This window comes from Dama dama, chromosome 2 (genome assembly GCF_033118175.1).
Source record: "Dama dama isolate Ldn47 chromosome 2, ASM3311817v1, whole genome shotgun sequence".
Lineage (NCBI taxonomy): Eukaryota > Metazoa > Chordata > Mammalia > Artiodactyla > Cervidae > Dama > Dama dama.
In genome coordinates, this window is record NC_083682.1 from 41111620 (window position 1) to 41133247 (window position 21628).

At 49.6% G+C, this 21628-nt stretch overlaps 1 protein-coding gene across 1 annotated transcript in view; it reads right to left on the reverse strand.

The window, feature by feature from the left end:
- Window positions 1–21628, reverse strand: part of ME3 (malic enzyme 3) — a 223588-nt gene that overhangs the window by 72170 nt on the left and 129790 nt on the right. The window contains exon 5 of the mRNA XM_061120201.1: window positions 7528–7603. Coding sequence (XP_060976184.1) covers window positions 7528–7603 — 76 coding nt within the window. The remainder of the gene's footprint in view (window positions 1–7527; window positions 7604–21628) is intronic.

Below are 21628 nucleotides of genomic sequence, written 5' to 3' on the forward strand. Positions count from 1 at the left end.
TGGCAGGCTACAGTCCATGGGGTCGCAGAGAAGTGGACATGACTTCAAACTGAGCATACATGCAACTGGTCTTTCTGCTCTTGGCATCTCCTTATCCCATTTCGTTTTTCAAAGCACACCTAGATTTGTCACTTTCTTGCCCCCGAGCCTCGAATGGCTCCTGATGCCTATAAAATAAAGCTCAAACATCTCTGACTGACATTTAAGGCCTTCCATGAGCTACGTCCAATCTACTCTTTGAATTTCCCTTTTATCCATTCCATGCTCTACCCAAATGGAAATACTGCTAATCTTGTATAAGGTGTTTTCTAGCCTACATGCTATTTTACCCCTCGATCCCTATATCTCCTTGATCCAAATCCTACCATCCTTACATGTTTCAAGGAACAGTTCAAAAGACTCTTTCCTCCATATGAAGCTTCCCTTCTGGAATGTATCACTCCCAACTCTGAATCCCTATAGCATTTTAATCTCCATGGCACCTAACCCTTTCTTCTTTGTATGACAGTTATATCTATGTCCTTGTCTTTCATAGCAACTCTTTAAGGGCAAGTAAAGGATCTTGTCCTCTTTGATTCTTTAGCACTTGCAGGCTTGGGACCTGCATTGCAACCTGAACTCAGTAAACGATGGGCAATGTGATTGGCCCAACAGAGAGAGCAAAAGCTCTTCTCCACAGGACTGAATTCAGACCTGGAGTAGAAAGGCAAGTTCAGAGAGAAGACGCTGCCTCCTGTTTTTTGTGACATCCTGGGCCTGGGACCACAAGAGCGGGAGGGGTCAGAAGGCTGAGGGCAAACCTGAGCAGCAGCCTGGGGTTTCAGAGCCTGGCAGTGGCTTCCCCTGAACCACACAGCATCACAGTTCCCCCGTCTGGATGGCTTTTACAGCTCATGACCCCTCGGTATTTCCGGTAACGGGGAGAAGATTCGGATGGACAGAAGGGGGATGGTGAGCCCCCTTCTTCCTCTGTCCAGCCGGCTTCTGACTTACTGTCCACCTCCCTCAGCCTGCGTGGACCCGGCGGGGCTGACCCAAGACTGAAACGAGGGCCACGTCTCCTGGCCTGCTCCGGCTCTGGTTACCCTGGGCTTGAAGCTCTAGCGTGGGCTGCCCTCAGCACTGTGTGTGAGGCCTTCTCCTTCCTCCTCCTCCTCTTTCCTCCTTCTTGCTCACCCTTCCCACCTCCTCCTCCTCTCTGCATCTTTTCCTCTCCCCACAACAGAAATTATGCCCCGGCTGTGGTTTCAAACCTTGGTTCCATCCCTCACTGGCATTGAACCTAACTTTCCAGTTGCCTTGTCTATAATACGGGGATGATAAGAATTCCTGCCTCTTGGAGGGTCTCTGGGAGAAGCCAGGGAGTTCGTCTGCATGAAGCACTTAGCGGGATGCTGGCAAGTGGGTGCGGTGCCGTGCTGTCCAGACCCCCTCAGAGGAGAGAAGGGGTCATTGCCCGAGTTGTACTTTCAGCCGGCTTGGGTACCTGCTCGACTGAACGGAGCCACCTTGACCAAAGTCATGCTCCGTTCCCGGGGCAGCGGCCCACAGCCAAGGACCGAGGGATGCCTTGGCCCAACTCGGGATGACGGAAGAGCCGTCCCCGCTCCTGACCCTCCCTACATGCCCTGCTGGGTCTCCCGGGACCGCCCCCCCCCACCCCGACTCAGCCCAACCCCTCCCTCTCCTCTGTCCTGCCTCCTATCCTTCTAGAGGCTGATCCCAAGAGCCCTCCCTAACACGCTGATCTCCATCCAAGAGAAATGTTTCCGGGGAAATCCAACTTCTGGCACTGACTGGGGCTTAACCCTTGGTGGGTGTGGGCATGGCAGGCAGGCACTTGGCACTAAGTCTGGTCCAAGGTTAAAGGCCCAGGAGGCTGGTGCCCATAGGCAGGGGATGCTCCCTTGGCTCCAGGGCTCAGCCGCCTCTCGGCACTGTTAGCTGTCAGGCCTGGGATGAAGGAGGGATCTGGGAGCCTGGGAAAGCTGTTGAGAAAGAGGGCTCTTCTGAGCCGAGCCTTCCTCCCTGCTCGGGGCAATGCCCTCCGTGGGAAAGAGTCAGAGAAGCAGTTCTCAGTCCCCTCTGCGATTTACACCGCAAGGCTCTGGGGAGCGGTGGGCAGAAGGCTCTTCCTCCCTGGGTGAGAGGAGCCCCCGAACCCCACGGTCCCCCCAGCCCGAGACCGTGACCTTACTTCCCTGACAGCTTACTCCTCTTCCTGCTCAGCGTGGAGTCCTGATTTCCAGCTGGGAAGCCAGAGAAAGTCCTCTTTTATTTTCTGAGTTGTTTCAGAAGCATCTCTCCCTCTCCTCTTTTTAAAGACTGCCTGGCTTTTCTCCCAGCGCTGTGGTCCCACTTTATACACCCATCGACAACGAACGCGAGTTGCAAATGCTCCGCGTCCCTGCCACCCCGCCTTTTACACTTCCCGCCATGCTGATGGTAGCTCACAGTGGGTCTTTTAAAGTCTATTTATTTTGGGCTGTGCTGGCTCTTCGTGGCTGTGCTCTGGCTGTCTCCGGTTGCGGTTGCCGACTCCTCACTGCGGAAGTTTCTTCCGCTGCAGGGCGCAGGCTCTAGGGCGGGCTTCAGGAGCTGCAGCACGTGGGTTCAGCAGTCGTGGCTCGCAGGCTCTAGAGAACAGGAGCCGTACTGCGGCGCGGGGGCTTAGTTGCTCCAGGCCATGTGGAATCTTCTCAGACCAGGGATCAAACCCATGCCCCTCGCACCAGAAGGTGGATTCTTCATCGCTGGACCACCAGGGAAGCCCACGGAAGCATCTCTGGACCACCCCGCCCCTCCAGCCAAGAGGCGAACTGCATGAGGGTCCAGAAGGACCTGCGCCTTGAACAGCTCTGCCTGCCCTGCTCGGCAGCTGGGCTCTGGGTGGCAGCGACACTTACTGGCGGGCTCATCTGGGGACATACATCCCCTACCCTTCCCCGTCTCCAGGACCCACCTGGGCGAGGTTTCAGAAGCACTCCTTACCCCACTCTGAGGACAGTGTGGAAACCGAGAGAAATAACGCAGGGGCGTCTCTGTCAGCACCCGAGCACCAGGGACAGCACACCGAGCAGGGAGCCCCCGCTAAAGGGAGGAGACCTTCATCTTCTCTTTTAGGGGCAACTGCAGAGAGCACGCCAATAAACAAGACAGGCTGTGGCTTAGAAGACTCTGAACCTTTGGGAGGGCAGCCCTGGAGTGAGAGGGACGCCCCCTCCAGGAAAACGCTGTCATGGGGCAGGGTGGCGACTGGGGGCAGCCTGATCGGTCCTGACCGATGTGTGTGTGTGTGTGTGTGTGTGTGTGTGCACGCGCGTTAGTCTCTCAGTCATCTGATTCTTTGCAACCCCATGGACTGTAGCCCACCAGGCTCTTCTGTCCATGGGATTCTCCGGGCAAGAACACTGGAGTGCGTTGCCATTCCCTTCTCCAGAGGATCTTCCTGACCCACGGATGGAACCCTGGTCTCCTGCATTGCAGGCAGATTCTTTACTATCTGAGCTACCAGGGAAGCCCTGTTGGAAATTTTATTCACAGAGTCTCAAAGTGTTAGTTGCCCAGTCGAATTGTTTCCAGGTCAGTCTAACTAGACTTCAAGCTCCTTGAGATGCTTGTACAACATCTTTATCCCCAAGCCCCCAGGGAAGGCTTACAGAATAGACGTTTGCTAAATGGCAGTTGAACGCAGCTGAGTTAGATGCACTGGCTCGTTTAACTCCTGCTTTCCCTAGAGGCACTGGATACTTCTTCTTGTCTGAGCCCTGCCTCGTCCCACCTCTCCCAGGATGACCCCAAAGCCCCTGTTTCTCCTCTAAAGTCACAACAGGGCTGTCTCCAACTCTCTGGTCAGTAGTACTTAGTACTTGGAAGGTTCTTAAAATAGGTTGGTTGAAGTCAACAGATACTTAGCAGCTAAGGTTCCAGTCTGAATTCATATCTCGATTTCCCAAGAGGAGGAAAGCACTTTGGGGTCAGGGTCTGTGTTCTCATTCTGCAATTCTCGAAGCAGAGCTCTGGGTGCAGCTTTGTAAGTTACGCCCTGACAGGAGGAGAGATGGGAACCTGAAATCCAGCCCATGAGCCGTCAAGGCCCTTTGCTAGTCTGGAGGAAGGAAGGAGCGCTTTTTTTTCCTTACTGGTTAAGAGGGGATGTTGTTTCATCATTCTTTTAAACTCCCCGTAGCAGGTGGTGCTAGGGGTAAAGAATCCGCTGGCCAATGCAGGAGACACAAGAGAAGTGGGTTTGATTCCTGGGTCGATCCCCTGGAGAAGGGATAGGCTACCCACTCTAGTATTCTTGGGCTGCCCTGGTGGATCAGGCAGTGAGGGCTCTGCCCGAAGTGTGGGAGACCTGGGTTCGATCCCTGGGTTGGGAAGATCCCCGGAGGAGGGCATGGTAACCCACTCCAGTATTCTTGCCTGGGGAATGCAATGGACAGAGGAGTCTGGAGGACTTCAGTCCATGGGGTCATAAAGAGGGGGCAGGACTGAGCGACTGAGCATGCACACACACACACACACACACACACACACACACACACACAGCTCATACAGACACACACACACACACACAGAGCTCATACACACACTCACACACACAGCTCACACACACACACAGCTCACACACACACACACAGCTCACACACATACACAGCTCACACACATACACACACACACACAGCTCACACACACACACACACACAGAGCTCATACACACACACATAGCTCACACACACACACACAGCTCACACACACACACAGCTCACACACACACACACAGCTCACACACATACACAGCTCACACACATACACACACACACAGCTCACACACACACAGCTCATACACACACATACACAGCTCATACACACACACACAGCTCACACACACACACACAGCTCACACACACATAGCTCACACACACACACACACTCACACACACACACACACACAGAGGCACCAGAGGTCAGTGCAGACCCCATGACTCTGCCCCTGGCACAGGCCTGGCATCTGGAAGATGTTCATCAGGTCCTTCTACTGAGTTCATTCAGCTCAGCAAGTATCTCCTGAGCGCCTACTGTGGACAACAAGTCTCTCCACGGCTGAACTGCCCAGGAAGGAGGACAGATCAGCCTGTAGGACCTCCGAGCCTGTCCACACAGGGCAAGCTGGAGTTAACTTGCCATCAAGTGAGCTGGCTTCCCTTAATGAGCTCCAGATTTCATTATACAGTCATCCTAGGCACACCCTGGAAACTTGCTTCTTCTGAGACTGGGGCCAAACCCTGCAGGGTCAAGACCTGCCTGTAACCAGAGTCTAAGAAGACAAGCAGGAAAGAGAAGCGCCAGGCACATCACATGCATGATCGCGTGCTCAGTCTGGTCCGACTCTTCGCGACACCGTGGACTGTAGCCCTCCAGGCTCCTCTGTCCATGGGATTCTCCAGGGAAGAATACTAGAGCGGGTTGCCATGCTCTCCTCCAGGGGATCTTCCTGTCCCTGGGATCAAACCCAGGTCTCTTCTGTCTCCAGCACCGGCCTATGGATCCTTTACCACTGAGCCCCCTGGGAAGCCCCAGGGCACATCACACCCAGATGGAAATGTTCTAACCGGGCTCTTCGCTGAGGTCAGGACTGGAATCCAAGGGCCCTGGCTGTGGCGCCAGCCTGGCTCCCACGAGCCAAGGTCCTGTCCTACTTGCTGTGGTTCTGAACCCCACCATGCCCCCGAGAGGGCGAGAAGTGGGTGGGACACAGAAGAGGTAGTTAGACAGCAGCTGCCCTTGGGGCCTGGTGGAGGAGGTGGCCCAGGGAACTGGCTGGGAGGGAGGGAGGGAGAAAACGACCGTCAGCCTCTCAGCATCGCCTTGGGAGGTACAGAAACTGGGCTGTCTGCTCCAGTCCCTCCCCTGCTCTTGCGCCAGAAATGCCCTCACCAAGCAGCCAGGGGATGTTCTGTAATTCAGCTTCAACCACTTGTTTGCAGGGGCTTCCCAGGTGGCGCTAGTGGTAAAGACCCCGCCTGCCAAGGCAGGAGACCTAAGAGATGCGGGACAATCCTGGGTCTGCAAGATCTCCTGGGGCAGGGCGTGGCACCCCACTCCAGTATTCTTGCCTGGAGAATCCATGGACAGAGGAGCCTGGTGGGCTACAGTCCAAGGGGTCAAAAGAGTCAGACATGACTTGGCAACTAAACAAGAACAAACGGGTACCAGCACTGTAACGAATGCTGGGAGCACAATGCTGGACCACAGAGAGATATCCTGTCCTAGGGGGCTGATAAGGTGATGGGATCTGATCTAAATCATTATTTAGCTTCCTTTTAAGCATATTCATTTCTAGATACAATCTTCACAAATTTCAAATACAGGATTATAGAATCATAGATGTGAAGAGATATAGAGGAGTTATTCCTTTAGCCCAATGCCTTTCTGCCTTGAGTTGAGGTTCAGATCTCTTTTACAATATCCCCATCAAGTGACCATGTGGTCCCTCCTTGGATACCTCCAATAGTAGGTGACTTACAGTCCATAGGATTGCAGAATAGGACATGAGTGAATCAACTTAGCACACGCGCATGTGCGGCGTCATTCAATAAAATTTGTTTGCAGAAGTGACGATGACCTTAGAATCTAGAGTCCCTGAAATCTTCCACAAAAGTCCCCACGAGAGGAGATCTGGGTACACAGCCAGAGGCTAACAAGTTTCCTCAAAGCTGCACCAATGTTGCCTTCTATATTATATATCACTTGTTTTATAAAAAATACTTCCTCCTCAAATGTTTTGAGTAAAACTGGAAACAGTGACAGGTTCGTTTTGTCATTCTGCATATACATCCCTTCCCCCACCCCCCACTTCACCCTCCCACCCAACACGTACGCTGCCGTGCACACCCAGGTGTGAAGACGTTGCTCATCATAAACCTTTTCTGTTGGTGCAGAATGTCCCTGCCCTCTATCCTAGCCCCTCCAGTGCCTGACTGTCCAAACTCTACCCCTCAACTCAATGCTTTGCTCCAATGTCACCTCTTCCATGAAATCTTCCCAGACTACCCCGACTAAAAGGAAACTCGCTCTTTGAACACCTCCAGCTCTTCTGTGTGCCTCATTAATCTCTGACCAAGTCCCACCTGTTAGTCTTTTGTGTCTCTCCCTCTCACTTTTCTCATGAAAAGTTAGCTACTTGAGAAGAGGGTCCATGTTGGGTTTTCCCCTGAATCCACCATGGAAACCAGCAGAGAATATTCAGCAAGTAGTCAATACATGCACTAGTACTATTATTAATGACGATGATCATGATGACAGACAATTTCACAAGGGTATCTGGTTAATGCAAGCCTTCCCTCCACGGTGCATCTGTGCTTGGCTATAACTGGACTGTGGTCTATGATCTGGGACCGGGGGAATGGATTCCGTGTCCTGCCTCTGGTGTTGCAATGGCCCCTTTTAGAGCTCAGAATGACTAGTGCAGGCTGAAAGGATTCATCCAACAAGACAGCAGTAGCAAAGGAAGCAGGATCATACCTTAATATCGTCTTCTGGCCAAGAGTTCAGCATGGTTGCAAGGTGGCCCTTGTCATGAATGGTGATAAACAGCCCACTAGGAAAACAAAGCACACGCATACAGAGGCCAGTCAGACCAGGAGCACCGCAGGGACCACAAGGACCGCGCATCACTGCATCACTTAGTTTTGGCCACAGATCTGGGCCGAGGGGGTCCCTGTTCAAAGTCCAGACAGTTTACAGGACCCTGCGCTGGGTTTCCTTCAACCGCTCCCCACAGGGGAAGGGCTCCGTGGGATCAAGGGATGTGTTCACCTGGAGTCTGTGCTCTCCCCAGCCTGTGCCTTCCTCCCCCAGACCAGGCACCCAGGACCCCAGAATCATCTGCCTGAGTGGTCCCAGGCTGCTTTCAGGGGCTGTGTGGGCCTCTTCTCTGGGTCCCTCCTTCCAAGGACAGACCACACTGCAGTGGGTGGGTCCCCAAGCCTGGGGCCATTCCTGGAACTTGGAGATGTGGGCGGTGATGTCTAGATACATGTCCACGTGGTCCCTTGCCGTGGAGGATGGAGCTGGGGACAGCCATGAGCCTATTTCCTCTGTACCACTTGAGTCTGAGAATTCTAAATTCAAACTTGGCCTTCCAGACCATGTGAAGATATATTGTAAAGCAGGAGGATGAAACATATTCTACTTAACAGTTTGTTAGCTTGACTTCGAACTTCTAATGTTTGGACCTAAGTCTGTAGATATGAATCTCCTGTCCTGGGATCAGTGGTGACAGGACATGTGTGGCTGGTGGGGAGGTCGTGAGTGGTGCAGAGGGTGGCAAGTGGTTTGGACCACTTCCTTCTCCCCCCTCAAGGCACCTTGTTGTTGTTTTTTTTTTTTTTCCTGACCAATGCACCCAAGAGAGAGGCTCCTTTGACTTGTGAAGTACCCAAGCCCAAACACTCAGTCTGTTTTTGCCAGGGTGAGAGGGTTGGGGAAGTGTGTGTTGGGGCGTGGTTCCCTGTTCTACTTGCCCTGCCTAAATCAGAGTGCTTCCCCCAAACGGCTGCCACGGCTTCACGAGGTGCTTGGATGTTGTAACCTATTACTGAAGTCAAGCCCTCGTCAAGACTGTAAACACCATGGCCCTGTTCTCTGGTTCCACCAGTCTTGTGACACCCTCACCCTTAAGAAAACCCACTTTCCGCTCCCTGGGCCTTCCCAGCCAGGCCGCCGAGGGCAGATGGAGCCAGTCTTGCTACAGGGCAGACTGATCGCACCACCATCCACTCTCGGCATCAGCCCACACAGACTCTCAGCATTGACCAGCCTCCATGCCTGCAGTGTTTCTCTGACCAAATTCAGTCTTTTCACTCTTTGCAAAGACTGTTTCAACTTCTTTACTCTCAAATCTCCAACTGCCTCACCTTTCCCCTCACTGCCCTAGTGACCATGTCTGTGATGTCTCAGGAAGCATCTCTGTCAGTTTTCCACCAGCGAACCTATACACTTCTGTATTCACAGCCAATCCTCCTGTTCCAGTGAAAATTACAGAGCCTGAAGCAGACAGAAACTGGAGAGGAATCCATCTCTGAAAGCAGGAACTATACCCTTTGAGAGTTGCCAATTTGGGGCTTTTGCTTGAGGGCAGTCTAACACGCAAGTAACTTGGGGCAGCAGAAAGCCTCAGTCCTACTAGCTTGAGGTGTCAGAGAAGTGATTTGGAGCTGGAAGAGCACTCAGAAAGTGAAGGGGAAAGTTCTGGAAGGGAAGGAGAGGCAGAGAGGATGAACATCCAAGTTTGTGTGTAAAACCTGCCCAAATAACTGGCTGACGATTCAACTATACATACCCAAGGGTCTGATAAAAACAAAACAAAACAAAACTGCAGCTGGACAATGGAAGAACCCAGCAGAGATTTCCACTGCTGCCCATCAGTAGGGACAGAGTTTGGAATTTCAGTCCAGCCTACTTGGACTCCAAAATCACTGCAGATGGTGATTGCAGCCATGAAATTAAAAGATGCTTGCTCCTTGGAAGAAAAGTTATGACAAACCTAGACACCACATTAAAAAGCAGAGACACCACTTTGCCAACAAAGGTCTGTATAGTCAAAGTGATGGTTTTTCCAGTAGTCATGTATGGATGTGAGAGTTGGACCATAAAGAAGGCTGAGCACCAAAGAATTAATGCTTTTGAATTGTGGTGCTGGAAAAGACTCTTGAGAGTCCCTTGGACTGCAAGGAGATCCAACCAGTCAATCCTAACAGAAATCAACCCTGAATATTCATTGGAAGGACTGATGCTGAAGCTAAAGCTCCAATACTTTGGCTACTTGATGTGAAGAGTGGACTCATTGGGAAAGACCCTGCTGCTGGGAAAGACTGAGGGCAGGAAGAGAAGAGGGCAACAGAGGATGAGATGGTTGGATGGCTTCACCCGAATCAACGGACATGAATTTGAGCAAACTCCAGGAGCTAGTAAAGGACAGGAAAGCCTGGCGTGCTGCAGTTCAGGGGGTCACAAAGAGTTGGACACGACTCAGCAACTGAACAACAACAACAAAAATTAAATTACTCTTCTGAGAAACAAAACAATCCAGAGTTCACAGAATTCAGGGTACAGTGAGGTCTATTATAACAGCCTGCTTACTTTATCTATGTTAGACACCATCCATAATAAAAAATTTAAACAAAATAAAACAAGAAAAACACCACTGAACTCCAAACAATTCTTGACTTCCATGTTCCTTGCCAAGACGGATTCTTCCTTCTCCTCCCTCCCGTAGCTACTCTTCTTGGAAGAGCTGTCTACACTAGCTGCCTCCATTTTCTCATCTTTCACCGAAATATGTCTTTACTTAATAATGTGCTGCCAACACGGCTCTTGCCAAGGCCACGGATGACGCCCACTCCAGAAACAGAAGCAGCTTTCTAGTCTTCGTCTCCTTAGTCTTCTCAGCAGCATCTGACACTTGAAGCCTCTGGCTCCTGTGACCCTACTCTTGCTTTTTTTCTTCTACCTCTCAGGCTGCTCCTTCTTAGTACATTCCTGCTGGATCATCCCGCCAGTAGGTGTTAGAGTTCCTCCCAAATTCGCACTACCCCGCTCTCCTTCTCACTCTTCCTCTTTCCCTATATGGTCTCATCAGTGCCCAAGGCGTTTGGCCAGTGACTCGCAAAGATCTGCAGCCCAGAGATTTTCATCTTTGGTACTACCAACACTTTGGGTGGGATAATCTTTTGCTGGGAAGGGTGGGGACATCACGCGCGCTGCAGAATGCTGGGCAGCGTCCCCGTCTCTACCCACTGGATGCCGGCAGCGCCCCACACACTGCTCTGAGAGCCAAAAATCTCTCCAGACATCGGTAAACGTTCCCCGGGGAGAAAATGTGCCGCTGATTTTAGAGCCGTTGTTCTAGACATTTACATTTAACTGCCTGCCTGACATCTCCCTTCGTATGTCTCAAAGGCACTTTAAACTTCACCTGTCCAAAACCAAATTATGATCTGAACTTGCATCGCTATGATCCAAAGACAAGACAGAACAAAAACCCAAGGCAAACCTGATTCTCCTCCCTTGCTCCCTTTCTCAGTAACTATTTCCCTCAGGCATGTAGTTTAACAATCCCAGACCCCTGGAAGCATCTTTGACACTGTCCTTTTCCCCTTTTATATAAGCCCTGCCAAGTCCTTCACTTCTGCTCTGGAATTAGCTCCTGGTTCATACACTTCTTTCACCCATGACACCACCGACCTGGTCCAGACTCCCAATATAGCTGCTCCCTAAAGAACCACAATAAATTTGTGACATCCTTTCTTGTCTCTACCTAATCTAGTATGTATACAAAAGAAAGAGTGATGCTCTTGAAATCAAAACTTTACTGTGTTTTTGGCTATGCCCCTCAACTTGCAGGCTCTTAGTTCCCTGACTAGGGATTGAAGCTGGGCCACGGCAGTGAAATCACCAAATCCTAACCATTGGACCACAGAAAACTCCAAAACCTTACTTTGTTATCCCCTGTGATAAATATCCTTCATATCTTTCCATGGTTCTTGGGACAAAGACTCAAGTCCTTAGCCTGGTCCACCTAAGAGGCCCTGTGCGGTCTGGCCCTTGACAACTTCTTCACTTTATCCTTATTTCTTTCTCCAGTCATTGACCACACTGGCCTTCTTTCCATTCCTCCATGTGTCATGATTTTCTTAGTCTATGGCCAGTTCATACACTGTTCCCTTTGCCTGGCACCCCTTGCTTCTCTGCATTCTATCATTATGCTTAGTTAATTCCTACTTATTTTCCAGATAACTTCCGAGTCAAATTTGGGGCTCCTCGTTATAATTCTCAAGTATCCCATCCTTACACACACAAACCTATTACAGTTATTTGTGTGGTTATTTAGTTAATATGCTACTCCCATTAGACTGTAAGCTTCACTGGGGCAAGGTAAGCATTTATTCTGTTGTTGTTGACCACTGTATACCCAGATCTAGTCCATAATAGATACTCATACATAATTTTTGAAGAAGTGAGTAAGTGAACTACAAAGATGGTTGAAGGCTGAGTAATGAAGATGAAAGGTGTAGAGTTGGGTATAAGTTGGGTGTAAGTTGGAGTGAAAGAAACTTTCATGTGGGCTATGTTGTATCATGCTCATGGGATCAGTGTGCTGGGCTGGGCAGCATTGGGCTGTGCTTGTGGCTCAGAGTGGGGAAATGCATCTATGAAGGCAGGGGGCAGGCCAGTGGGGAGGAAAATTCCAGAGCCTAAGACTTGGGAGTTGCCAGGCTCTTTCCATGTTGACTGGGGACAATGTGGGTCTTCGAATTAACTTACTCATTAGGTTTGAGAGCAAGTTCCAGGCATTTTCTGGGCTACTCTAAAATGACCAGGGGGCACTTAGTTGTATCCATCAAGACAAAAAAAAGAATCAGATTGGTTTCTTGGAACTTGTTGCTAAAGATCATCTCTATGCAGTTTGAGTTTGGAAAATGATCATAGTGTGTTGATAATAATGAACTTGAAAGACTGCCCTGGATGAGAGAAACAGTCACATGTGGTGGGCATCCTGAAGTTTAAATACTGGTACCTGCCTTGGGGGCTTCCCCAGTGACTCAGTGGTAAAGAATCTGCCTGCAATGCAGAAGACGCGGGTTCGATCCCTGGGTTGGGAAGATCCCCAGGAGGAGGGCATGGCAACCCACTCCAGTATTCTTACCTGGATAAGACCATAGACAGAGGAGCCTGGTGGGCTACAGTCCATGCGGTCGCAAGAGTAGGGCACGACTGAAGTGACTTAGCACACACGCACGCATCTGCCTTGGTGTCAGAGGCAGGGTAAGCGGGCCAAGTTGAGCCTGTATGCCTGGGACCTTTCAAAGAACCACCCTCTCTCTACTTCCAAACCAGCTGCTGCTCTGAGGTTTGGCCTGAGGAGGCCTTGTTAGGTACTGTGAACTTCCTTAGCTTCTATTTTTCCACAGCTGCAGCTCTGATATTCATAAGCAATTTCTGCACCCCTCCCCCGCCAGGTCATCTGGAGCTAGTCACGTGGAACAACAATGCTAACAAAAGGGCCCATTCTTTCCGGCTGGAAAAACCAGGTCTCAGCCCAAGGCTCACTGATGACTCATCGAGTGACCTTGGGGAAGTCATTTACTCACTTTAATTAATCCCTATGACGCATGCCTGGCCTCTAGAAGTTCTTAACCCTGACCTGTTTTGGAAATGTCCCTTAGAGCCAAACAACTCCTCTTCTCAACATTACTTTTTACCAGATAAAGGCTTAGTAATGATATTTAGCAAAAAGCTCACATGTTAAAGGATAAGATTCAGGCACCATTTTAGACCTTAGCTCTCATATGATTAGTTCTAAACACAGGAAAAGTATGATTATGGAAATAATCGGCTACATTAAAATAGGCTCTCTTTGTGGCAGATAAGAACAGGATGGAGGGACATTTCAAATGAATGCTTTTAAACTGAGGTTTGAGCTACAAAAATTTCAAAACATGACTTTCTTTTTCTTTTTTGCATATATAATTTTATGCTCTGCAGAGATCACAGTGCAAAAATAAAACTGAAATCTATTAACAGCTTTTAATGACTTCTCAAAGTGCATTTCCACTTATTACATAACTCACAGCCACCAGTCTTCCCCAAAGAATTGCTCTGGAAGAGGGTTTTGAGATATCCAGTCCAAAGACCTCACTATATAAATGAGGACATGGAAGTTCAGAGAGGTGAAGTGATTTGCCTGAGGTCACACAGCTCACAAGCAGCAGAACCTGCTTGAACCAAGGTGCTGAGTCCAGTGCTCTTTCTGTTGCCCCAGACTGCCTATTCTTTCCAGAGACCTAGTTCCCAATGAAGAGGTAGGGACATGGACCAAAATGGGAGCATCATAGATGCTCATAGGGACCACTGATGAAAGATTTCTCTTGATGCATGTTGGTGAGGAAGTAAAATGTGCAGAGTAAGGGATTATGAGGTTAAATAAATGGACTGTGAGTTCCGGCGGGATCCTTGGGGGAAATCCCTTGCCCATCCCTCCACTTCCTACCCAAATTGCATCTAGACCAGCTCAAAAACAAGGTATTTCCAGGGAAGAAGACCTCTTAGATGCCCTCAGCAACCTATTTCCAGGCTTAACTACTTCCACTCAAAGGAGGGGCAGGGGGCGGCATTAGTTTTTCCAGCAATACATGGTGATGGGGTTGGTTCTCATCTCTGCTGTCATGAGGTTCTGACCAAGTGAGAAATGCAGAGGCTCACTTCTCTGCCCTCCTTCTTAGTGGCTTCAGGAAGAATACTTCAGTGCCTGGAAGGAGCACTGACCCACACCTGCTCAGTCTCACCAGAGATCTCCAGCCCATACAGTCCTGGGCACTGGCACGGGGATTTTCAGGGGTCACTTCCAATAAAACCAGTCACTAAGAGTGATGAGGGTGCAAACGACTCCAGAGAAGTTCAGAGAAATGACAGGGGGAGGTAGCAGAGAGGAGGGGTTAAATGTATGTGCTCTGCGGCCACAGCATCGGGGTTCAGAGCCTGCCTGCCTTCGCTCCTCACTGGCCGAGTGGCTGTGGACAGGTTACCCTTCCCCAAGCTGCAGTTTCTTATCTGTAAAATGGAGAATGTGACAGCAGCTGCTTCATGCCTGTTATAAGGATCAACTATGACAACGCATATTTAAAGAGTTTACTAAGGCGCCTGCTGGCATGTAGTAAGTGCCCAACAAATGGCAGCTCTAAGAGTTGCTGGGTTGGTGTAGTTAGTGGTTAGGAGTGCAGGCTGGGGAGTCAGCATCCAGATGCTGGCGAAATGCCTAGCGAGGAACTGCTCATAGTAAGTGCTCAGTAAACACTCAGAGCTAATTATTAATTCATATTTTAGTGAGACTGATACCAAGTCAATGCGCATGCTTGTCAGGAACTAGGGTTGACAGTGAAGTGTGCCTTTGGTGAAACAGGAAGGCAATCAAAGTTTGGTAGAAAATCTTGCATTATGAGGGTCACCGAATGAGGGCAAAATGGAGTTCTTTGGTGATGCACTGTTAGGACTAAAAGTTTCCATGTTCCCTGCAAGTACTAGTGCTCAATAGGATGAGATCAAGGGCAGCTGGGAAGGGAATACACGTCACGGAAGAGCAATATTCATCCACTCTGTCATTCAACCATCCGTTCATCCACTTAACAGGCTCTTTGATATCTCTGGAACCCTGTTTAGCCCTTTATGTACATCATCTTATTTCTCACGCAACACTCTCAGACGGGCTTCCTCCCCATTCTGTAGATGAGATTCAGATGGAAGCGATGTGAAGGACTCTTGAGAGTCCCTTGGACTGCAAGGAGATCCAACCAGTCCATCCTAAAGGAGATCAGTCCTGGGTGTTCATTGGAGGGACTGATGTTGAAGCTGAAACTTCAATACTTTGGTCACCTGATGCAAAGAGCTGACTCATTTGAAAAGACCCTGATGCTGGGAAAGATTGACGGCAGGAGGAGAAGGGGACGACAGAGGATGAGATAGTTGGATGGCATCACCGACTCAATGGGCATGGGTTTGGGTGAACTCTGGGAGTTGGTAATGGACAGGGAGGCCTGGCGTGCTGTGGTTCATGGGGTTGCAAAGAGTTGGACACGATTGAGTGACTGAACTGAACTGACTTCAACTCTTCGTGTCTCAGTTTTCCCTTCAGTAAAATGGGGATGGTGGCTTCTCCATTACGGAGCGACCGCGAGGACCAAGCAAGATGAGTTGACACACACCCTGCACACTGTAAAGGCCTGCAGACACGGGATTCCTCATAGCTGTCCGACCTTGGGACAGGTCAGACAGCTGTGAGAATCCCAGGAGTTCTATGGGGATTCTGAGCGGGGGCGGGGGGTGGTTTAAGCGTGCTGGCCTCTCCGGTTTCCTGGCGGCCCTTTCCGGCTGAATGGGGTAGTGTTTTGGGTGACAATTTGCTCTCGGTCTGTTTCAACCTTCTCTCGGTGAAAAGAAGCCACCCTCCCCCACAACCCCGCCCCCTTCCCTGAATGCAGCCGTGTGAGACGCTGCCCTGACTGGTGTGATGCTCTTGGTCTATTCTGGGGCACAAAAGGAGGCAGGAAGGCGGGGAGCTCCAGGGAGCACTGGGCCTGGCTCCGCTGAGACGCACAGGCACTTCCAGCTTTTGAGTGAATTGCAGGCTGCCCCGGGGAACCCCTAGGTGCTGAGCACCCTGCAGTGAGCTACGGTAACCTGAGTACTCATCAAGGCTAAGAACTCCTCTGAGCAATCAGAACAGACGCCCTTGGCTGCTCCTGGTGCTGTGATGATGGACCTCCATCTGAGAGGCACTCATGGGAATCTCTCATGTTAACAGCCCTCAACTGGAACAAGAGAAAAAAAAAACAAAAATAACTTTGGCTACTGATTACTTTCCCCAAGTTTTTCCTATTTACTTCAGGGAAACAATTTTGAAATTTCAGGAAAGAAAAAATAAATATATATATAAAGAATCCTGCAAGCTGCCAACCTATGCTTAAATGAATATATGCCCTACTTTACAGAACATTCCTGAAAAGTTGTGAGTTGTGTCCACCTCTTTGAGGCCCTATGGACTATAGCATGCCAGGCTGCTCTGTCCATGGGATTCTCCAGGCAAGAATACTGGAGTGGATTGTCATGTCTACTCTAGGGGATTTTCCCCACCCAGGGATCGAACCTGGGTCTCCTGCATTGAAGGCGGATTTTTTACTGCTGAGCCACCAGGGAAACAAAATACATCTGAAACAATACCGTATGTGTACTTGGGAGGTTACTGTTTAAAGGGAGACTGCAGAGAATTGTCCAGGAACATAAATCACTGTCCCCTGATTTACAGCTTTCAATTTGGACCTTCCTACTTTGGTTTCTAGAACCAGAACCCAGGTTCCTTCTCAGCCAATGCTTGGACATCAGGGCCTGAGAAGGAGTGGTCGGAGATGGGAAGGCAGCCCTCTCTCGCACGGAGTTCTGGGCTAAATGTGTGGCCGGGGAAGGGAAAGGATTCATGCCTAACAAAAACGAAATACCTCCTTTATTCTCTCACATGCTTAACTCATTTGGCCTGAAAGACATGTTTGCTCCAGGTCTGACCTGACACTGAAGGGTGCGTGTTGAAAGCTAGTGTGTGATTCACCGTCTGCTCCTTCGCCGGGGCCGCCAGTACCGTTCCAAGGAGGCCTCCTCAGGACCCGGGCCTGGAGTGGGGACGATGCTGAGCACAGGCCCCAGGTGACACATGGGTCATGATGCAGAAGCACAAATAAGCTTTCGGGGCTGTGTGTTCCACAGCATCATCTAGCCACAACATCTTTCAGAGATGCTCGTTACGTAAACTGAGATACTGGCGGTCTGGGTAAGGCAGGGGCGAGAGCCTTCCTTCTTGGAGGATCTTCTCGTTACTCTTCATCTCGGCAATCACTGTTCCCACAACAGAGCTCAGGCGATGACAGCTGAGGAGGAGAATTCCTGTTTGGAGCCGGTGCTATAGCCTTGCAGGTTAGCGGCTATTATTTACAAAGGTATGTCTTCAGTGCACAGCTCCTCCCTCGAGACGGTATGTTCTCCGAAGGCAGGATGGCATCGGTCTTGTTCACTGCGGTAACCTTGGGGCTCAGCATAGCACCGAGCCACAAAGGCTGTTCCAGAAGACAAACACGTGTTGGGTGTGCTGAGTGGTCCAGAATGTGGGTGCTGAAATGAGACAGAGCTGAGCTTTTATGTTTTCAGTTAGAAATTGGGCTTACAATAACACCTATCTCAATGCGCTTCTGTGAGGATTCAGTGAAATAACAGATCAGGCACAGGGTTTGTGCTTGGCCCCTGGTACCTTCTGTGGAAACAGGGTCTTTGCAAACATCAAGATGAGGTCCTCAGGTTGTTTCCTTGTCGGAGCTATTGTAAATAGTGCTGCAATGAACACTGGGGTGCATGTATCTTTCAGAATTATGGTTTTCTCCAGGTTTAAAAAAAAAAAGATGAGGTCGTTAGGGAGGGTTTTCATTCAAAATGGGGTTTCCCAGGTGGCTGAGCAGCAAAGAATCCGCCTGCCAATGCAGGAGACACAGGAGTCAGGAGCTCATTCCCTAGGTAGGGAAGATCCTCTGGAGTAGGAAATGGCAACCCACTCCAATATTCTTGCCTAGAAAATTCCATGGGTAGAGGCGCCTGATGGGCTACAGTCCACGGGATCACAACGAGTTGGACACGACTGAGCATGCACACATTTCATCCAAAATGACCAGTGTCTTTATGAAAAGAGGTGAAGACAGAGACATACAGGGAGAAGATGGCCATGCAGTGATGGAGGCAGAGATTGGAGTGGGGTGTCTACAAGCCAAGGGATGTCAAGGACCCCTGGCAAACTACAGGAGCTAGTAGGAAGGACTCTCCTCTACAGATCTCAGAGAGGCCTCAGCTCTGTTGACACCTTGAATTCAGGCTTGCAGCCTCCAGAACTGTGGGACGATGAATTTCTGCTGTTTTCAGCCACTCTGTTTGTGGTACTTTGTTAGAGGGAAGCTAGTACACCAGTATCCAATTTTTGTGCAGTGCCCACAAGCAGGGGTGATTCTGCTTTCTTTTCTGAACCTGTCTTAAAACTCAGTCTGTTGGAATTTTGTCAGGGCAAGTGCAGGAGAGGTTTCCTCCCACTGAGAAAGGCCTGTAAATGACAACACTATCTCCACTTTTCATCAGGAGCCAGAAAATTCTCTTGAATTTTAGAATTCAGTTACACTTAGAAAGAAAAACAAAGATAACGCTCACTTAGGAGAATGCTCCTTCTTGAGAAAAAGACTCTTAGCCCTTATCTCCGCCTGCAGAGGAGGGGCCCTTAGAAGTTTCCTAAAATAGAAGTGAGAGAAAAAAAACACAAAACCCACTCAAAGAGACAACATTCATTTAGGCTTCCTGGCACCAAGTCTAACAAAAAAAGGACTTAATTAAATCAGGGTCAGTGACATCAGGCAAACCACCGAGGCAGGGCTCAGGGGGAGGGAGGTGAACTTTCAACTTGGGAACAAAGGCTCGCTGTTGCCACGGAACACCATTCCGCACATTTTTGGCAGCAAGGAAACCTGGCCTCCAAGAGCACGCAAGAGGCTATTTTTAAAGCCTAGCAGTAGCCTCCTGGTCTCAACAGCGGCAGCTGGAGAAAGTAGGTCGGAGAAGTCCCAGGGCCTGGCGGCCCAGCGCCTGACGAGGCAGAGGATGAGGATGCGGCAAGGTAGCCGCCCTGCCCGGGAGGAGTGTAAGCATCACGTTCTCCCCAGGTTCTGCAAAACGTCCGTGGGGGAGTGTGAATAAAGGGGCGGGGGACACCTATCCGCGGCAGCTCACTCACAAGCCCGCCTGGGTTTTAGTTTCCATCTAGAGGGGCATTTTGACTTTTAACCCACTGAACCATCGCTCACCTGCCGGCCCTCCTATCGCCCCTGTCTCCCTCGGAGGCGGGCAGCTGTCCCCCACCCCCCACCCCGAGATGGCCCGCGTTCCTCCTGGCCCTCCAAGATGACAGTAAGGGAGGGTGCCTGTCTTCGCAGTGAGGCGTAAAGGTGGGAACTGGAGTTCCGACCACGCCACTAGACTCCCGCCGCGGGGCTGGGGTGGGCGGGGCTTCCTTGAGGGTACCGCCTGCCTTGCCCCCGGCGCTGGCTTCAGGCATGCAGCTTTTGGCCGCCAGCACGGTGCTGGGATCCTGGGAAATAAGGAAGAATGGGGCTTTACCTCTCATCCAGTGGAGTTTTTTTGTTCTAGGCAGACTAGGGAAAAAAAAGAAAATAGAGTATTACGGGAACAATGGAGATGCGCTTGGAGGATGGGGAGATGATGGAATAGGCAACCTCTATATAGTATATCCAGCTCTGTGAGTGTTAAAAAGTTGTAAGATGTCTCTGAGCTTGCTTCCCCATCTGAAAAATTTATCAATAGAAGGTAGATCACATAACCTCTAAAAATCTATGGTCCTGTGACATAATCTGGGTTTCCCTGATGGCTCAGTGCTAAAGAACATGCCTGCCAATGCAGGAGACCTAGGTTCGATCCCTGTTCTGGGAAGATCCCTTGGAGAAGGAAATGGCAATCCATTCTAGTATTCTTGCCTGGGAAATACCATGGACAGAGGAGTCTGGTGGGCTACAGTCCATGGGGTCACAAGAGTCGGACACTTAGGTATTAAACAACAACAACAACAATGACATAATCTAGCAAGCCCTGAATGTTAGACCTAGAACGGCTGCAAGAGCATGTCCAGGTACACAGACCTGGACTCAAATCCCAGGTCTTACTCTTATTCACCATGCAACCTTAGCAAATTACTAACCTCACTGAGTGTCAGTTACTCATTATTAAAACGGGGCTCTAGTTAATAGTTAAATCCATCTCACTAAGCCGATATAAGCATTAAATAAAATTAGGTCACAAGTAACCTCTTGAAAAATCTTAAACTGGAATGTAAGATGTGTTTCTCAAATGAATGAATATCAGTTTCTCTCCAAGAGACACAGAAATGCATGCTGTGGTTCCTAAGTAGAGTGAGCACATATTCTGGTTTCCTGTGTCTTGACACAATTATTTGTGTTTCCTTTTCACTCTCAAAAAACTTACAGAACTGTATTTCCAGCCTCTTAAATTCAATACTGCAAACATTTATTGGGAACCTAGCAAGGAAAGTCAGGGTCATTTTTTTGGTGGTATAATTTGAACCGTTTCCCAGTGTAGTCTTTGAAGTCATTAATACTAACCCTATAGGCAACAAGCATCTGTGAAGAGTCTAGTAGCACCAACAGTCTTTTGCTCTCTATGACTTTTTGAAACAATCTACAGCATACCCTGTGCCAAACTGCTGAGTGGGTGTTGAATCCAGACAGAGGATGGAGCCTTCAAGGCTCTAAGCCTATAAAACTCAGGCTTGTCTTGGCTCCTTGGGGGCCTGATCTTTGGCCTCAAGTAAGTCATGTCATTTTTACCTCAGTTGTGGTAAGTAAAACGTAGAAAGAGAGAAAGAGAAGAAACCAGTATTTGTTTCATTCCTGCTATGATCTGAATGTGTCCCTCCATATGCTGAAATCCTAATTAATGTCCAATGTGATGGTATTAGGAGGTGAGGCCTTTGGGTGGAGCCCTCCTGAATGAGATTAGTGCCCTTATAAAAGAGGCCCTGGAGAGTTCCCTAACCCCTTCTGCCACGTGAGGATAAAAGGACAAGTCTAGTACCAAAAGCGAGCTCTCTTCCATGCCATTGACCATGCCGGCGCTCTGATCTCAGACTTCCAGCTCCCAGAACTGCAGAAATAAATTTCTGTTGTTTATAAGCCACCCAGTCTGTGTATCTTGCTGCAGCAGCCAGAATGGACTAAGACAGCTCCCAGTGGGAGCATTTTACAAATGTTCCACCATATCACCGTGAGCCCAGAAAGCTGGCTTCATTCTCATTTACACCTGGGAGTCCTGAGGGTCCTTGAGGCAACATCACTGAGACAGAAAGTAGCCTAAGTCATAAGGCAAGCAGGTAAGAAGTCATCACGCTTTCATGTCTTTCTTGCTGAAGCTTCAGAAGATATCTGTAAAACACTAAGCCCTCTAATAGACAGGCTCCTATTAA